Source organism: Amphiprion ocellaris, chromosome 11 (genome assembly GCF_022539595.1).
Source record: "Amphiprion ocellaris isolate individual 3 ecotype Okinawa chromosome 11, ASM2253959v1, whole genome shotgun sequence".
In the NCBI taxonomy this organism is placed as follows: Eukaryota; Metazoa; Chordata; class Actinopteri; family Pomacentridae; genus Amphiprion; species Amphiprion ocellaris.
Window position 1 is genome coordinate 36,757,220 of NC_072776.1, and position 20,281 is coordinate 36,777,500.

The window sequence follows — 20,281 nt, forward strand, 5'->3', positions numbered from 1 at the left end:
GGCAGCAAAATTGATTTTCAGAAAGTCCATTTCAGACCTCCCTGTTAAATAAAAAATACTCCTATCAACATCTATAAACTCCTGTTTTTTCATTTTCTTTAGATCCTCCTGGTCCTCCATCCAACCCCAGAATTACAGACACCACAAAAACCACAGCCACTTTCGCCTGGGGCCGACCACACTACGATGGTGGTCTTGAAGTAGAGGGATACATTGTTGAGTACAAAAAGGAAGGGCATGATGATTGGGAGACAGAGACACAGTACCCATTGAAAGCAACTGAATATGTCATTGGTAAACTTCCAAAAGGAGGTAAATACCACTTCAGAGTCAGCGCTGTTAACTCTGAGGGAGTTGGTGAGCCTGCAGAGGTTGAGAAAGTGACAGAACTGATCGACCAGGAGACGTTGCCAGACTTTGAGCTGGATGCTGAACTCCGAAGAACTCTGGTGGTCAGGTGTCGAGCTTCAATCCGCATGTTTGTCCCCATCAAGGGTCGCCCTGTCCCCGAAGTAACTTGGAGCAAAGATGACACCAACCTGAAAACACGTGCCCACATCGACACAACAGAGTCCTACACTCTACTGGTTATTCCTGACTGCACCAGATACGATGCTGGAAAGTATAACCTCTGTCTGGAGAATGTTGCTGGAAAGAAGACGGGCTTTGTTAATGCTAAAGTTCTGGATTCACCAGGACCACCAGTCAACCTCAAACCTAGAGAGATTACTAAGAAAAGCATCACTCTTCAATGGGAAATTCCTATAATTGACGGTGGATCTAAGATTCATAACTACATTATTGAAAAGAGAGAGGCCACCAAGAAGGCCTACACAGTGCTTAGTACCACATGGCAGAAATGCTCCTTCAAAATTCCAGACCTTGAGGAGGGAGCTTACTACTACTTCCGTGTCTCTGCTGAGAATGACCTGGGTGTAGGTGAGCCTGCTGAAACTCCTGAGCCAATTAGAGTGTCCCAGGCCCCCTCTGCACCAGAAAACTTGTATGTCACCGACGTAACTGCTGACAGTGCCAGCCTTGCATGGACCAAACCCCTCCATGATGGTGGCAGCTTGATCACTGGATATGTCATTGAGGCCCAGAAGAAAGACACTGACCAGTGGGTCCATGTGACCACCATCAAGGCTCTGGATTACACTGTCACAGATCTGATTGAGGGTGCTGAATATACCTTCCGCATAATGGCAGTCAATGCATCAGGCAGGAGTGATCCCCGTGAGAGCAGACCTGCTATAATCAAAGAGCAGACTGCTGCTCCTGGGTTTGATCTGCGTGGCGTTTATCAGAAGACTGTCATTGCTAAGGCAGGGGATCGTGTTAAGGTGGAGATTCCAGTGCTGGGCAAACCCAGGCCTGTGGTTTCCTGGAAGAAGGGAAATATTGCACTCAAAGAGACACAAAGAATCAACACTGAAACCACACCAACATCAACAATCCTCAACATCAATGAGATCAAGAGAACAGATGGAGGCCAGTATTCCATGACTGGAAAGAACATGCTGGGTACAATGACAGAGATGATCACAGTCTTAGTCCATGACATTCCAGGTCCTCCCACTGGTCCCATTAAGCTGGACGAGGTCTCATGTGATTATGTTCTCATGTCCTGGGAGGCACCAGAGAACGATGGAGGCGTTCCTATCAACAACTATATTGTTGAGATGAGGGAGACTACTGGTACTTCATGGGTGGAATTGGCAGCTACAGTGATCCGCACCACATTCAAGGCAGCTCGACTCACTACTGGAACCCAGTATCAGTTCCGTGTCAAGGCCCAGAACAGATATGGCATTGGACCATCTATTATCTCTGAACCAGTGATAGCTGCTTATCCATTTGATGTACCAAGCCAGCCTGGTACTCCTGTGGTCACATCTTTCAACAAAGATGCTATGAATCTTAGCTGGAATGAGCCATCCTCTGATGGAGGTAGTGCCATTCTAGGCTATCATGTGGAAAGAAAAGAGAAAAACAGCATTCTGTGGCAGAGGATCAGCAAAGCTCTTGTTGTTGGTAATATCTTCAAATCAACAGGCCTTGTTGATGGAATAGTATATGAACACCGTGTCATTGCTGAAAACATGGCTGGTCTCAGCAAACCCAGTAAACCCTCTGAGCCCATGTATGCCTTGGATCCAGTTGACCCACCAGGCCGGCCTGTGGCACTGAATATCACCAGGCATGAGGTCACAGTGTCATGGACCAAACCAGAGGGAGATGGTGGATTTTCCATCACTGGATACACAGTAGAGAGGAGAGAGATGCCCAATGGACGCTGGCTCAAAGCAAACTTCAACAACATTCTAGAGACCGTCTTCACAGTCAGTGGTCTGATTGAAGATGCAACCTATGAATTCCGTGTGTTTGCTAGGAACTCAGCTGGTGCCATTAGCGCTCCATCTCAGCAATCAGAGGCAATCACATGCAGAGATGAAGTTGAAGAGCCCAGACTTGATGTTGACATATCATATAGCAGCAACGTCATTGTCATGGCAGGAGAGGTATTCAAACTGGAGGCCAATGTGACTGGCAGGCCAATCCCATCTCTTGTATGGACCAAAGAAGGAAAGGAACTTGTGGATACAGGCAAGCTAGAGATAAAGACATCTGACTTCCACACAACTCTGGTGAACAAAGATTCACTGAGGAGGGATGGCGGTGCTTTCATTTTGACTGCCAGCAACCCTGGTGGTTTTGCAAAGTTCACATTCAATGTCAAAGTGCTTGACAGACCGGGACCACCAGACTCCCTTACAGTAACAGATGTCACCGCTGAGAAATGCGTCCTTAACTGGTTGCATCCAACACATGATGGTGGTGCCAAGATTGAATACTTTATTATTCAGAGGCGTGAGACCAGTAGGCTGGCATGGACAAATGTAGCCACAGACCTTCAAGCCAACAGGTTCAAGGTCACCAAATTACTGAAGGGCAATGAGTACATTTTCAGAGTCATGGCTGTCAATAAGTATGGCTTGGGTGAACCGTTGGAGTCTGAACCTGTCATCTGTGCCAACCCATATGTTCCCAGTGACCCACCACAGCAGCCTGAAGTCACCACAATTACCAAGGACTCCATGGTTGTCTGCTGGGACCGCCCTGAACACGACGGAGGCAGCAGAATAAACACATACATAATTGAGAGGAGGGATAAGACTGGCCTACGCTGGGTGAAGTGCAACAAGAGGACTGTGACTGACTTGCGATTCAAGGTCTCTGGCCTCACACTAGGACATGAATATGAATTCAGAGTTCTTGCTGAGAATAACGCTGGTCTAAGTCAGCCTAGTCCTTCAAGTCCCTTCTACAAAGCCATAGACACCATCTTCCAGCCTGGACCTCCAGGGAACCCCAGAGTACTGGACACAACTAAGTCCTCTATCACACTTGCCTGGAACAAGCCTGTCTATGATGGTGGTTCTGAAATCACTGGTTACATTGTAGAGACCTGCTTGCCTGAAGAGGATGAGTGGACAATTCACACAGCCAAGAAGGGATGGACAGCCACTTCTTTCACCATTACCAACCTGAAGGAAAACCAAGAGTATAAAATCAACATCTGTGCCACTAATTGTGAAGGAGTGGGAGAGCCCGCCGCTGTTCCTGGAACCCCAAAGGCTGAAGACAGACTGCTTCCTCCAGAAATTGAACTTGGAGCAGAGCTACGTAAGGTGGTCTGCATCAGAGCCTGCAGCACACTCAGACTCTTCGTACCTATCAAGGGCAGACCAGCACCTGAAGTAAAATGGTCAAGAGAGCATGGAGAATCCCTAGACAAGGCTAACATTGAAATCACCCCATCATTCACCACTCTTCAGGTGGACAACGTTGACAGGTTTGATGGAGGTAAATACATGGTGACTGTGGAGAATGCCTCAGGAAGCAAGACAGCCTTTGTTAATGTCAGAGTGCTAGACACTCCTGGAGCACCACAGAATCTGATCATCAAGGAGGTAACTAGAGATTCAGTTTCCCTTGTTTGGGATGCACCTCTCATTGATGGTGGTTCCAGGGTCCGCAACTACATTGTGGAGAAGCGCGAGTCAACCAGAAAAGCCTATTCCACTGTCTGCCCCAGTTGCCATAAATCCAGCTGGAAAATTGGAGACCTAGAAGAAGGAAAGATGTACTCCTTTAGAATCCTGGCTGAGAATGAATATGGCATTGGCCTCCCAGTAGAGACTCTTGAACCAATTAAAGTGTCAGAGAAGCCTCTACCACCAGGCAAAGTGTCTCTTCATGAAGTTACCGGCACCAGCGTCACATTGACTTGGGAAAAGCCTGACCATGATGGTGGAAGCAGAATCACAGGCTATATCGTTGAGATGCAGGGTAAAGGTAGTGAGAAATGGACCCAGGTCATGGTGGTAAAGACCAATGAGGCTCAAGTAACTGGCCTCACACAGGGAGAGGAATATATGTTCCGTATCTCAGCCACCAACGAAAAGGGAGTTAGTGATCCACGTCCTCTTAGCGTGCCTGTTGTGGCTAAAGACCTGGTCATCTCACCAACCTTTAAACTGCTTTTCAGCACATTCAGTGTGCTGGCCGGAGATGACGTGAAGATAGATGTACCATATGCTGCCTGCCCCAAAGCTACAGCGACATGGCTTAAAGATGGTGCTGTTCTCAAGGAGACAACAAGAGTTAATGCTGAAGCCACTGACAAAAATCTTCTTCTAATCATCAAGGAGGCTTGCAGAGATGATGTAGGCACATACACAGTCAAGCTGACCAACACAGCAGGAGAGGCATCTACAGATATCAGTGTTGTTGTATTAGATAAGCCTGGTCCTCCAACTGGCCCAATTAAGCTGGATGAGGTCACTGCTGACAGTGTAGTCTTGTCCTGGAAACCACCACAATATGATGGTGGTTGCACCATCAACAATTACATTGTTGAAAAGAGAGACACATCAACAACAAACTGGCAGATTGTGTCAGCTACAGTGGCCAGAACTACCATCAAGGCAGCCCGTCTGAAGACTGGCTCTGAATACCAGTTCAGGATTGCTGCAGAGAACAGATATGGAAAGTCCTCCGTCCTACTCTCTGAAACTATTGTTGCACAGTATCCATTTGAAGTGCCCAGTTCACCACGTTCTGTTGTGGTCCAGTCAGCCACCAAGGAGACTATGGTGGTTGTATGGGAGAAACCCAGCAATGATGGTGGAAGCAAAATTCTAGGCTACCACTTAGAGCTTAAAGAGAGAAACAGTATACTGTGGGTAAAACAGAACAAGCAACTTATCCCAGAGACCAGACTCAAAGTTATTGGCCTCGAGGAGGGTATCGAGTATGAGTTCAGAGTCTATGCTGAGAACATTGTTGGCCTCAGCAAAGCCAGCAAACTGAGTGAAATGCAAGTGGCCAGAGATCCTTGCGACAGACCAGGAAAACCAGAGGCTGTCATTGTCACAAGAAGCAAAGTGACACTCAGATGGACCAAACCAGAGTATGATACCGGCATTAAGATCACAGGTTATGTAGTTGAGAAGAAGGAAGGAACTGGTCGCTGGATGAAGGCCAGTTTCACCAATATCATTGAGACAGAATTTGTTGTTACAGGACTTATTGAAGATCAGGTTTATGAGTTCCGTGTTATTGCCAGAAATGCAGCAGGTGTCTTCAGCCTGCCATCTGATTCTACTGGAGCCATCACTGCTAAGGATGAAGTGGATCCACCCAAAATTGACTTAGAAGCCAAGTACTCCCAGGCTGTGGTGGTAAATGCTGGAGAGACATTTAAGCTCGAGGCTGCTATTTATGGTAAACCTGTTCCCACAGTGCACTGGCTGAAGGAGGGCAAAGAGATTGCTGAAGCAGCTCGCTTAGAGCTAAGGAACACAGACTTTACAGCTTGTATAGTTGTTAAGGAAGCCATCCGTGTTGATGGAGGTCAGTACACTTTACTGGTGAAGAATGTAGGAGGAGAAAAATCTGTTAACATTAATGTTAAGGTCCTGGATAGGCCAGGCCCGCCTGAGGGCCCCATCTCCATCTATGGAGTCACCAATGAGAAATGTTCCATTTCATGGAAGCCTCCCTTGCAAGATGGAGGCAGCGATGTTTCCCATTACATTGTTGAGAGAAGGGAAACCAGCAGACTGGTGTGGACAGTAGTTGAACCAAAAGTTCAGACACTAACCCTGAAGATCACCAAACTTCTTCCTGGTAATGAGTACATCTTCAGAGTGATTCCAGTCAACAAATATGGAGTTGGTGAGCCTCTGGAATCTGAGGCAATGATTGCCAGAAATCCATTTGTTACTCCTAGCCAACCAACGGAGGTAGAAGTCTCCACAATCACCAAGGACTCTATGGTGGTCACCTGGGAGAGACCAACTAATGATGGTGGCAGCTCCATCCAGGGGTATGTTGTGGAGAAACGTGACAAAGATGGTGTGAGATGGACCAGGTGCAACAAGCGCAATGTGAGTGAGCTACGCTTCAGGGTGACAGGACTTCTTGAAAACCATAGCTATGAATTCAGAGTAGCTGCCGAAAATGCAGCCGGAGTTGGCACACCTAGTCCACCAACAGTGTACTACAAAGCACTTGATCCTATCTTCAAACCAGGACCACCAAACAACCCCAAGGTGGTTGACACGTCCAGGTCCACTGTTTCCTTGACTTGGGGCAAACCCATCTATGACGGTGGCTGTGAGATTCAAGCTTACATAGTTGAGGCATGTAATGGGGCATCAGATGAATGGTTTATGTGCACTCCTCCCACTGGAGTCACAGACACTAAGTTTACAGTGAAAAAGCTTCTGGAGAAGCATGAGTACCAATTTAGAGTTTGTGCAATCAACAAAGTTGGTGTTGGTGAGCATGCTGATGTTCCTGGAAAAATTCTTATGGAGGAGAAGCTTGAGGCTCCTGATCTTGACCTGGATGCCGATATGAGAAAGATGATCAACATCAGATCAGCAAGCACTCTAAGGCTCTTTGTTCCTGTGAGAGGTCGTCCAGCTCCTGAGGTGAAATGGGGCAAAGCTGAGGGTGAGATTAAGGAAACAGCACAAATTGACAATACAGGCAGCTACGCTTCACTTGTCATTGAGAATGTTGACAGATTTGACAGTGGCAAGTACACACTGACTGCAGAAAATGCGAGCGGAGTGAAGTCGGTCTTCATTAGTGTCAGAGTCCTGGACTCCCCCAGTCCTCCAACTAACTTCATAGTGAAAGAGATTACCAAGAATTCTGTCACACTCACATGGGAGCCTCCACTTCTGGATGGTGGTTCAAAGATTAAGCATTATATTGTTGAAAAACGTGAGAGCACAAGGAAGGTTTATTCTCCTATCACCACTTGCAACAGGATGTCATGGAAAGTTGAGCCTCTTCCAGAGGGTGGAATCTTCTTCTTCAGAGTTCTGGCTGAGAATGAGTATGGTGTGGGTCTCCCTGCTAAAACCTTAGAGCCAATTAAAATATCTGAGAAACCTCAACCACCTGGCAAGGTCAGTGTTATTGACGTTACTCATAGCACTGTTACTCTAACCTGGGAGAAGCCTGAACATGACGGAGGCAGTAGAATCAGTCACTATGACATTGAACTGGCTCCTAAGGACAGTGAAGCTTGGTCTGTGTGTGCTAGTGTGAAGGCACTTGAGACAGTGGTGGCAAACCTTTTCAAGGGAGAGGAATACCAGTTCAGAGTTGTTGCTGTAAATGACAAGGGAAAAAGTGACCCAAGACAATTGGCCCAGACAGTTGTAGCAAAGGACCTTGTAATTGAGCCCACTGTTAGACCGAAAGTTAGCACCTACAGTGTCCAAGTGGGGTATGACCTTAAGATAGAGGTTCCAACTGCTGGTCATCCAAAGCCAACCATCACATGGACCAAAGATGGAGCAGCCCTTAAACAGACTACCAGAGTCAATGTCACTGACTCAGCACATTACACCACTCTCACCATAAAGGATGCCACCAGAGAGGATGGAGGTATGTACAGTATCAATATTGCCAATGCCCTTGGTTCCAAGGATGCCACTATTGAAGTGATCACCCTAGACAAACCAGGACCACCAACAGGCCCTGTCAAGATGGATGATATCAGTGCTGAGAGCATCACTCTTAGCTGGGAACCTCCTACATATACAGGTGGCTGTCCAATCTCCAATTATGTGGTAGAGAAGAGAGACACAACCACAACTAACTGGGTGGTTGTATCCGCCACTGTGGCCAGATCCACACTAAAAGTAGGTAATCTGAAGACAGGTGCCGAGTACCAATTCCGAATCTATGCTGAGAATAGATATGGAAAGAGCTACGCCATTGATTCAGAGCCTGTTGTGGCACAGTATCCATTCCAGGAGCCTGGCCCACCAGGAACACCGTTTGTGTCTTCATACACCAAAGACTATATGGTGGTTGAGTGGCACAAACCCCCATCTGATGGCGGTAGTGCCATCTTGGGCTATCATCTGGAAAGGAAAGAGAAAAACAGTATCCTCTGGACCAAGATCAACAAAATGCTCATTCAAGACTGCAGATTCAAATCTGCTCCTCTGGAAGAGGGCATTGAGTACGAGTACAGAGTCTATGCGGAGAATATAGTTGGCATTGGAAAGTGCAGCAAAGTATCTGAGGTTTATGTTGCCCGTGACCCATGTTATCCTCCTGGCCGTCCTGAGGCAGTGATTGTGACCAGGCATTCTGTGATGCTGAGGTGGACTGCCCCAGAGTATGATGGTGGAAGCCTCATTACTGGCTATGTAGTGGAAAAACGTGACCTTCCTGAAGGAAAGTGGATGAAGGCTAGCTTCGCCAATGTTATTGAACATGAATTCACAGTTACTGGGCTCACAGAAGACAGTAAATATGACTTCAGGGTAATTGCAAGAAATGCAGCTGGTGCTGTCAGCAAGCCCTCTGAGACAACAGGATCCATAACAGCTAAGGATGAAGTTGACCCACCTAAGTGTGAGACAGATCCTATGTACAACCAGACTATTGTTATCAATGCTGGAGAGACTTTCACTCTGGAGGCCACCATGGAAGGAAAGCCCATCCCAACAGCTCAGTGGTTTAAGGGAGACATTGAAGTTGAAAACTCAGCAAGAGCTGAGATCAAAAACACAGATTTTAAAGCTTTGCTCATTGTGAAGGATGCCATCAGAGTGGATGGTGGTCAGTACATGCTGGTTCTGACGAATGTGGCTGGAACAAAGACTGTCCCATTCAGTGTGAAGGTTCTGGACAGACCAGGCCCCTCAGAGGGACCTCTTACTGTTAGCAATGTTACAGAGGAGAAGTGTTCACTGTCATGGCTGCCACCTAGACATGATGGAGGAGCTAGCATTTCTCACTACATCATTCAGAAGAGAGAAACCAGTCGCTTAGCATGGACTGTAGTCTCCAGTGACTGTGGAGCTACAATGTTCAAGGTTACCAAACTACTGAAAGGCAATGAGTATATCTTTAGAATCATGGCCGTTAATAAATATGGTGTAGGTGAGCCTCTTGAATCAGCACCAGTTATCATGAGAAATCCATTTGTTCCTCCTGGCTCACCTAAGGAACTTGAGATCACCAACATCACCAGAGATTCCATGACGGTCTGCTGGAACCGCCCAGACACCACAGGAGGCAGTGACATTGTTGGTTACATTGTTGAGAAGAGAGACAGAGCTGGAGTGAGATGGACCAAGTGCAACAAACGCAGAGTGACCGATTTGCGTTTCAGAGTAACTGGGCTGACTGAGGACCATGAGTATGAATTCAGGGTATCTGCTGAGAATGCAGCAGGAGTTGGCAACCCAAGTCCACCTACACCCTACCTCAAAGCCTGTGATCCCACCTTTGAACCCGGCTGTCCCACCAATGCACATGTGATTGACACTACTAAAGACTCTGTCAGTCTGGCTTGGCATAGGCCTATTTATGATGGTGGATGTGAGATTCAAGGGTATGCTGTTGAAATTACCAAGGCTGACGAGGAGGAATGGACCATATGCACCCCACCCTCTGGAGTTAATGCTACCAAGTTTACCGTCAAAAAGTTGATTGAACACCAAGAATACAAGGTGCGTGTCTGTGCCATCAATAAGTTGGGTGTCGGTGAGCCCACAGAGATCCAAGGAGTTGTGAAACCTATGGACAAGATTAATCCTCCAGAGATGATTCTGGATTCAGAGCTCAGAAAGGGAATAGTTGTCCGTGCAGGAGGCTCTATGAGAATCTGCATTCCATTCAAGGGTCGTCCTGCTCCTGAGATAAACTGGGCCAAAGAAGATGGAGAACTGCCCAGTAAAGCTCAGATTGAGACAGGGGAAGACTACACACAGCTCTCCATTGACATATGTGACAGATTTGACGCTGGAAAATACATCCTCAACTTAGAAAACAGTGCTGGCACCAAATCAGCCTTTGTCTCTGTTAAAGTCCTGGACACTCCAGGGGCTCCTTTAAATCTAACAGTAAAAGACATTACAAGGCAAAGTGTCACCCTGACCTGGGAGCCTCCTCTTATTGATGGTGGTGCAAGAATCAAGAATTATCTGGTTGAGAAGCGTGAGTCCACCAGGAAGGTTTACTCCAATGTGGACAACAAATGCACAAAGACAAGTTATCGCATCACTGGCCTCACGGAGGGAACTATCTATTACTTCAGAGTCTTAGCAGAGAATGAATTTGGTGTAGGACAGCCAGCTGAGACAGAAGACTCAGTTAGGACCTCTGAGCCGCCTCTGTCGGTGGGTAAGGTTACTTTGACTGAAGTGACAAAAACCACTGCTTCACTCTCCTGGGAGAAGCCAGATCATGATGGAGGCAGTAGGATCATGGGATACTATATTGAAATGCAACCTGTGGGATCAGAGGAATGGGTGGTGGCCACCACATCCAAAACTTGTGAGGGCACTGTCCAGGGCCTCAGTGTAGGCCACGAGTACCTGTTTAGAGTATCAGCCTTCAATGAGAAGGGCAAGAGTGACCCCAGACCTCTGGCTGCACCTGTGACTGCTAAAGATGTGACTATTGAGCCTGGCTTCAAGATGAGATTTAACACTTATAGTTTACAGAATGGTGAGGATCTGAAGATCGAGATTCCAGTGATTGGACGCCCAGTTCCCAAGGTTGAATGGAAGAAGGATGGACAAGCTCTTAAGGAGACAACCAGACTAAATGTATCTAGTACACCATCATCTACTAAGCTGTGCATCAAAGATGCTAATAAGGAAGACTCTGGTAAATACACTGTCACGGCCACCAGTAGCATTGGAACAGCCACAGAGGAGATCACTGTTATCATTCTTGATAAGCCTGGGCCACCTACAGGCCCTGTGACAATTGAGGAGGTAAGTTCTAATTATGTCACTTTGTCCTGGGAGGCACCAGAGTACACTGGAGGCTGTCAAATCAACAACTACATTGTGGAGAAAAGAGACACTACCACGACAGCATGGCAGATTGTGTCTGCTACAATTGCCAGAACAACTATTAAAGTCACCAAATTGAAGACTGGCATTGAGTATCAGTTCAGAGTGTCTGCTGAGAATCGGTATGGAAAGAGTTCTGCCATCGTCTCTCCTGCTGTCATTGCTCAGTATCCATTCAGTGAGCCCACAGCCCCAGGAGCACCAATTATTTCTGCTGCAACCAAGGATAACATGGTTGTTGAGTGGAAACCTCCCACCAACAATGGAGGCAGTCCTATCCTTGGCTATCATCTTGAGAGAAAGGAGAAGAACAGCTTATTGTGGACTAAACTCAACAAGCTTCTAATTCCAGACGCACGTTTCAAGACCACAGAACTGGAAGAAGGCATTGAGTATGAATTCAGAGTTTATGCCGAGAACATTGCAGGTCTCAGTCCAGTTAGCAAGGTCTCTGAGAGCACGGTAGCCAGAGATCCTTGTGACCCACCAGGAACTCCTGAGGCGATTGAAATCACCAGAAACCATGTGACACTACAGTGGACCAGGCCTCAATACGATGGAGGCAGTGCAATCACGGGCTATGTTATTGAGAGGAGGAAACACCCAGATACTCGCTGGATGAAGGCCAGCTTCACCAATATCATTGATACCCAGTTCACACTCACTGGTCTGACTGAGGACTGTGTTTATGATTTCAGGGTCATTGCCAAGAATGCTGCTGGCATCTCCAGCCGTCCCTCTCAGAGCACAGGAGAAATCACTGCCAAAGATGAAATTGAGGCTCCGGCAGCCACCATGGATTCTAAATTCAAGGATCTGACTGTGGTTCATGCTGGTGAAACATTTGTCATTGATGCTGACTACACTGGCAAACCTCTGCCTGAGGTCATTTGGTTAAAAGATGGAAAGGAGATTGACAAAACAACACCAAGAATGGAGATCAAGACCACACTTACACGTACCATCCTGACAGTCAAGGACTGCATCAGAGTAGATGGTGGCCACTTTGTCCTCAAGCTTGTCAATGTGGGAGGAGTAAAGATGATCCCTGTTAGTGTTAAAGTTCTGGATAGACCTGGTCCTCCCGATGGCCCACTAGAGGTTAAAGGTGTCACAGCTGAGAAATGTTATCTGCACTGGAACCATCCTTCACATGACGGTGGAGCTAGCATCTCTCACTACATCATTGAGAAGCGAGAAACCAGCCGTTTGTCATGGACTATGGTTGAGCCCAAGATCCAAGCAATCAGCTACAAAATCACCAAACTGCTTCCTGGAAATGAATACATCTTTAGGGTCACTGCTGTCAATAAATATGGTGTTGGTGAGCCTTTAGAATCAGAGCCGGTCATTGCTCGTAACCCTTTCACCACTCCCAGTGCCCCATCCACTCCAGAGGCCAGTGCCATCACCAGGGACTCCATAGTACTCACCTGGGAGAGGCCTGAGAATAATGGAGGAGCTGAGATTGAAGGATATGTCCTTGAAAAACGTGATAAAGATGGCATCAGATGGACTAAGTGCAACAAGAAGAGGCTGAATGATCTGAGATTCAGATGCACTGGTCTCACAGAGGGCCACTCTTATGAGTTCAGGGTCTCGGCTGAAAATGCTGCTGGTGTGGGAAAGCCTAGTGCGCCAACTCCATACATCAAGGCCTGCGATGCCACTTATCCACCAGGACCTCCAAATAACCCAAAAGTGACTGACCATTCAAGCACCACAGTCTCCCTATGCTGGTCTAGACCTATCTATGATGGTGGGGCAGCAATCAGCGGATATATTGTTGAAATGAAAGAGGCAGCAGATGATGAATGGATCATCTGCACACCACACACTGGCGTCCAAGCCACTCACTACACTGTCAAGAAACTGAAGGAGAATGCAGAGTACAACTTCCGCATCTGTGCTGTTAACTGTGAGGGAGTAGGAGAGCATGTGGACTTGCCTGGGTCTGTGATCGCTGCAGAGAAGCTGGAGGCTCCAGAAATTGAACTGGATGCTGATCTGAGAAAGATGGTCAATGTTCGTGCTACTGCCACCCTGCGTCTGTTTGTGACTATTAGAGGAAAGCCTGAGCCTGAGGTCAGATGGTCAAAGGCTGATGGCACTCTGAATGAACGTGCTCAGATTGAAGTGACAAGCTCTTACACCATGCTAGTCATTGAGAATGTTGACAGATTTGATACAGGCAAATATGTACTGACCCTGGAGAACCTCAGTGGCTCTAAATCTGCCTTCATCAATGTCAGAGTACTGGACTCTCCCAGTGCTCCTACCAACCTGGAGGTGAAAGATGTGAAGAGGAATTCTGTCTCTCTATCCTGGGAGCCTCCTCTCATTGATGGTGGGGCTAAGATATCACACTATATTGTGGAGAAGAGAGAGCAGAAGAGAATGGCTTTCACCAGTGTTTGCACCAACTGTGTGAGGAACTCCTACATTATTTCCGACCTGCAGGAGGGAGGCAGATACTACTTCCGTGTGCTGGCTGTGAATGAGCTGGGAGTAGGTCTGCCTGCCTCCACAGATCAAGTAAAGGTGTCTGAGGCTCCTTTGCCTCCTGGTAAGATTGTCCTGGTTGATGTGACTCGTCATACTGTCACTCTTTCCTGGGAGAAACCTGATCATGATGGAGGCAGCAAGATTACAAACTATATTGTGGAGATGCAGCCCAAGGGAGATGAGAAATGGACTGTGTGCAGTGAAGTCAAAGCACTGGAAGCAACTATTGAGGGACTCACAACTGGAGAAGAATATTCCTTCAGGGTGATTGCTGTTAATGACAAGGGCAGGAGCGATGCTAAGCCTTTGGCTGCCCCTGTGGTGGTAAAGGATATTACAATGGAGCCTATCATCAACCTGTTGTTTAACACATATAGTGTAAAATCAGGAGATGACCTGAAAATTGATGTTCCATTTAAAGGCAGACCTCAGCCTGAGGTGTCCTGGAAGAAAGACGGCCAGGTGCTTAAGCAGACTACTAGAGTAAATGTTCTCACTTCCAAGACCTCATCGAAGATTGTCATCAAAGATGCCACCAAGGAGGATGTAGGAAAGTATGAAATTACACTGACTAACTCAGTTGGCACCAAGACAGGTGAAATCTCTGTCATAATCCTGGACAAACCCGGACCACCTAGCAACATTAAGGTGGATGAGGTGAGCGCTGACTTCGTCTGTCTGTCCTGGGATCCTCCAACTTACGATGGTGGTTGCCAGATTAACAACTATGTGGTGGAGAAGAGAGACACAACCACTACCACATGGCAAATTGTTTCAGCTACGGTAGCCAGGACATCAATAAAAGTGTCACGTCTCACTCAGGGAACAGAGTACCAGTTCCGCATTGCCGCTGAAAACCGCTACGGCAAGAGCCACGCCATTGATTCTGCTCCTGTTGTTGCTCAGTATCCATTTGAACCTCCTGGTTCTCCAACCAACCTCCATGTTACCCATGCCACCAAGACTGGTATGCTTGTGGTGTGGGGCAGACCTGCCAGTGATGGTGGAAGCCCTGTCATTGGATACCACATTGAGTGCAAAGATCAAAGCAGCATCCTGTGGACTAAGGTCAATAGAGGTCTGCTGGCTGAGGCCCAGTTTAAGATGACAGGCATCGAGGAAGGCCTGCAGTATCAGTTCAGAGTCTATGCTGAGAATATTGCAGGCATTGGTCCATGCACTAAGGCCAGTGAGCCTGTGGCAGCAAGGGATCCATGTGAGCCTCCACGCAACCTCAGAGTCACAAATATTACCAGAACCTCAGTTTCCCTCTTCTGGGAGAAGCCAGAGTATGATGGTGGAGTTAAAATTACTGGCTACATTGTTGAGCGTAAGGAACTTCCCAACGGTCGCTGGCTGAAATGCAACTTCACCAATCTACAAGACACCTACTTTGATGTCACAGGCCTCACAGAAGATGTCCAGTATGACTTCCATGTCATTGCTAAGAACTCTGCAGAGCTGCTGAGTGTTCCTTCGGAAAACACTGGTCCTGTCACTGTCAAGGATGATGTGGACCCCCCAACCATCATCCTGGAAGATAAATTCAGGCAATTGGTTGTCGTAAAGGCTGGAGATATTATCAGAATTGATGCTGAAATTACAGGGCGTCCTTTGCCAGTTGTTTCATGGTCTAAGGATGGAAAGGAGATTGAGGCCAAGGCCAGGTGTGAAATCACCTCCACTAACTTCGCCACCACTCTGATTGTCAGAGATGCTATTAGGAGGGACTCTGGTCAGTATGTGCTTACTCTGCATAATGTAGCAGGAACCAGGTCTGTGGCTATCAACTGTAAAGTTCTGGATAGACCTGGACCTGCCTCAGGACCTCTGGCAGTGTCTGGCCTCACAGCAGAGAAATGCACTCTAACATGGGGACCTCCTCAGGAGAACGGCGGTGCTGAGATCATGCACTATATCGTGGAAAAACGTGAGACCAGTCGCCTTGCCTGGACTCTTGTCTATGGTGACATGAAAGCAACCACCTGCAAAGTGACTAAGCTGCTCAAAGGAAATGAGTACATCTTCAGAGTCAGGGGAGTCAATAAATATGGAGATGGTGAGGCCTTGGAGAGTGAGGCAACAAAGGCTGTGGATCCATTCACAGTGCCTGCAGCTCCCACTAGTGTCCAGGTCACCTCAGTCACCAGTGAGGCAATGACCATCTGCTGGGAAAGACCAGTTTCTGATGGTGGCAGCAGTATCTCTGGTTATGTCATTGAAAAGCGAGAGAAGACTGGCCTCCGCTGGTGCCGTGTCAACAAGAAACCTGTTTATGACCTCAGAGTTAAAGCTTCACACCTTCGTGAGGGTTGTGAGTACGAGTACAGGGTGTTTGCAGAGAATGCCGCTGGCCTCAGTGCTCCTAGCATGGCCTGCCCGCTCACCAAGGCTGAAGACCCTCAGTTCCTGCCTTCACCTCCTGCTAAGCCCAAGATTGTTGACTCTACAAAAACTACAGTCACCCTCTCCTGGAATAAGCCACTCTTTGATGGTGGAGCACCTGTGACTGGTTACAGAGTCGAATACAGAAAGACATTAGATGACGAATGGATTGTTGGAGTCCAGAACACCAAGAACACAGAGTTCACAGTGGTAGGATTGACACCTGGGACTGAATATGTGTTTGTTGTCAAGTCCATCAACAAGATTGGTGTCAGTGAGTCCAGTCCTGAGTCAGACAAACAGGTTGCCAAAGAAAGAGTGGAGGAGCCCGTCTTTGACATCAGCAATGAGATGAGGAAAACTCTCATTGTACGGGATGGCAGCTCGTTCACCATGACAGTACCGTTCAGAGGCAAACCCATCCCCAGCGTTACTTGGACTAAGCCGGACGTTGACCTCAGAGTCCGTGCTGTCATTGACACCACAGATACCTTCACCTCCATCACCTTAGAGAAAGCAACTCGCAATGACTCTGGAAAATACACTGTTACATTGTCCAATGTAGCTGGAACCTCTTCCCTGACACTGAATGTCCGAGTCCTTGACTCACCCGGACCACCTGCCCGTGTAGAGGTCAAGGAAGTGACAAAGACCTCTGCTACAGTCACCTGGGACACTCCTGAGAATGAGGGAGGAGGACCAGTCAAGAACTACCTTGTTGATTTCCGTGAGGCCAGCAAGAAAGGCTGGACACGGTTGACTGACACCTGCCACAGACTGACGTACAAGGTGACAGATCTGCAGGAGGGAGGAGTCTACTACTTCAGAGTGACAGGCGAGAATGAGTATGGAGTTGGTGTTCCTGCTGAGACCAAAGAGGGAACCAAGATCACAGGTACTGAATATTAAGTTGGTAACATTGGCTGTATTCCGTAATATTTATGGAAGTGCCACATTCGTAAACATTAACTGAAAATTCAAAAAAAGTGTCAGTGTTGCAGCTAAGTTTGTATTGTCACTTGAGATGGTTTTGACTTTTTCGAAAAGAGTTAATGAGCTACTTGAGAGAGCACCTTGGGAACACATTTTCTGGTAGCAAACACTGAAGTCACTAACCATCAACTGTTTCTGTTTTTTTTTTTTTTTTTTTGCTGTCTTTACCATGTCATGGAACACGGCCAATACCAGCTGACATGAATGAAGCATTACAGTTGACCAAGCAAAAACAGTTCCTGAGGACCTAACCCTAACCCATTTTTGTTGTGTTGTTTTTTTCCATCTTTTTCAAGGTGTATTTAGTCATTGACAAACAGTTCCCAACCCAGTTAATGGAAAGAAGACTAGTTCACATTTGCATAGTTTTTTTTCTTTTTTCAACTATCGCTACTTTTTATTCGTGTACAAGAGAGAGTACCTGATTATTTCAATAAAAATTATTGTCTTCTTCCTCCAGAAAAACCAAGCCCACCACCAAAACTCGGTGTGACAGATGTGACCAAGGACAGTGTGTCCTTGGCTTGGACCAAGCCAGAACAAGATGGAGGCAGCAGAATCACTGGCTACCTGGTAGAAGCACTGGAAAAAGGCCAGGAGAAGTGGGTCAAGTGTGGTGTAACCAAGTTCATCCACTTCACAGTGTCAGGTCTGAGGGAGAATGCCGAGTACTTCTTCAGAGTCAAGGCTGAGAACCATGCTGGATTCAGTGATGCTAAGGAGATGGTCACACCTGTAGTGGTGAAAGACCAGCTTGGTAAGTTACAAACTGATGATCAGATTCAGCGTTAGTGTGTAAGAAATGCAAAAAAAAAAAGATTTGTCATGAATTACTTGTAATTATATATAATGCATATAATCATAAAATGACTTGTCAGTTCAAGTTATACAGTAGGCTGTTTTTCAGTGCAGAAACTTGGGGTGTTTTTAGGGTGGCTTGAACCTTTGAAACTGTTCTGCCTGCAGGAGCAGTCATTGTTCAAGCTCTTTCAGGGATGTTTTTTAAGGGAGAAAGAGGTATAGAGTAGGTACTTCTTAGGGACTGAAAAACTGCTGTGTGGGTCCTGACGCTGATCGGTTTAACCTGGAGAGGACAACATGAACTATTTTTTAGCCCTCTTGAGGTCCTCATGGAGTAGCAGTCTTCTCCTCGCTGACATCATCATCTTCAATGTAAAATTGACCATATAAGTTACTGACAAACATCCATTGTTCTATTTTTATGTGCTCATATTTTGGAGCTATTTGTTTTTTGGGGGTTAACATTGCATTCAAAGCGTGCAATGGAAACAAAAAAACTCAAAGGGGCCAATTAAGGGGCTGTTTCTGTAAAAGTTTGGGCCACCTTGCCCCTGAGTTCCTGCAATGGAAAATACCTAACATTAGACCTATTTTCTCCCATTTCTCCCCTCATCGTTGCTTTTTTTGCTCCAGAATCTCCTGAGATCAACATGAAGGACTTCCCCCACAACACAGTATATGTTAGAGCTGGCTCCACTCTGAAGTGTGAGATCCCACTAACAGGCTGTCCTTTGCCTAAAGTCACTCTGTCCAAGGACAATGTGCTGCTCAAGTCTACAATGAGGTTCAACTCTGAGGTTACTCCTGACAGCATCAAGATCACTCTGCGCGAGAGCATAGCTGGAGACTCCGGGCGCTACGACATCACTGCCTCCAACTCTAGTGGAACCACCAAGTCATTTGTGAACATTGTGGTTCTGGACCGGCCTAGCGCCCCACTCGGACCTGTGGAGCTGTTTGACGTCACAGAGGACAGTGTAAGCTTGAAGTGGCTCCCGCCAGCATATGATGGTGGCAGTCCCATCACCAACTACATCCTCCAGAAGAGAGAGACGACTACAGCCAACTGGATGGACGTGTCTTCTGCTGTTGCCCGCTGCACCATGAAGATCATGAAGCTGACCACTGGCCTGGAGTACCAGTTCAGAATCAGGGCTGAGAACAGATACGGCATCAGCGAGCACATCGACTCTCCGACTGTCACCGTTAGCCTTCCTTACAGTAAGCACTCTTATTTTGCTTCGCTTCACATGCTTTATTTTTACTTCTGTGTTTTGTCATTTCACCTTTAAACTCTTCCTTTTTTCCACAAGCAATTCCGGATGCTCCATCAACTCCAGAAATTACTGCTGTCACCAGGGAGACCATCACTGTGGCCTGGAAGGAACCCAAGTCAGATGGAGGAAGCCATGTATTTGGCTACCACCTTCAGATGAAAGACAGGAACAGCATCCTTTGGCAAAGAGTTAACAAAATGGTGATCCGTGCTACACACTTCAAGGTCACCAACATCAATGCTGGACTTATTTATGAGTTCAAGGTGGCAGCAGAGAATGCTGCTGGAATCAGTGCTTTTAGCAAGGTTTCTGATGCAGTGCTGGCAATTGATGCCTGTGGTAAGTGGAGAGTTCTTGTACCAATGTAGGAAATCAGATTTTTACTGGAATCATTATTTAATGAGTTTTCACACTGTATTCCTGCAGAGCCGCCAATCAACCTGCGCATCAGTGACATCACTAAGACCACCATTAGCCTGGCCTGGCAGAAGCCCAACTACGATGGTGGATCCCCAGTCACTGGCTACATCATCGAGAAGAGAGAGGGTGTTAACACCAAGTGGTCCAAGGCTAACCTCACCAATGTCACGGACACCCGCTTTACCGTGACTGGCCTGACCCAGGACGAGACATACGAGTTCAGAGTTATGGCCAAAAACGCAGTTGGCTCAATCAGCAATCCATCCATGACTGCTGGACCAGCAACCTGCGCGGACACCTATGGTACATCTTCATTGTTTTTATTCCAAACTGCTGAGACAGCACAGAAATCTACACTTTCTGCCATCTTCTAAGAATTTATCCACCAAACAACTTTTCCAGAAACTATTTGGCATTAAAAAGACCTGCTACTTGTAGCCCTATTTTATAGGAAACTCTCATCACTCTGCAGAATCTTGGTAACGGCCT

The 20,281-nt window shown here is 47.0% G+C and overlaps 1 protein-coding gene across 2 annotated transcripts in view; it reads left to right on the plus strand.

Annotated features, from left to right (window-relative positions):
- The window catches only part of ttn.2 (titin, tandem duplicate 2), a 257,670-nt gene that overhangs the window by 202,103 nt on the left and 35,286 nt on the right, over positions 1 to 20,281 (plus strand). For both annotated transcript variants that reach the window (XM_055015033.1, XM_055015034.1), the window contains 5 exons: positions 103 to 17,196; positions 17,755 to 18,051; positions 18,729 to 19,316; positions 19,409 to 19,711; positions 19,799 to 20,095. In XM_055015033.1, the coding sequence (XP_054871008.1) occupies positions 103 to 17,196; positions 17,755 to 18,051; positions 18,729 to 19,316; positions 19,409 to 19,711; positions 19,799 to 20,095 (18,579 nt within the window). The remainder of the gene's footprint in view (positions 1 to 102; positions 17,197 to 17,754; positions 18,052 to 18,728; positions 19,317 to 19,408; positions 19,712 to 19,798; positions 20,096 to 20,281) is intronic.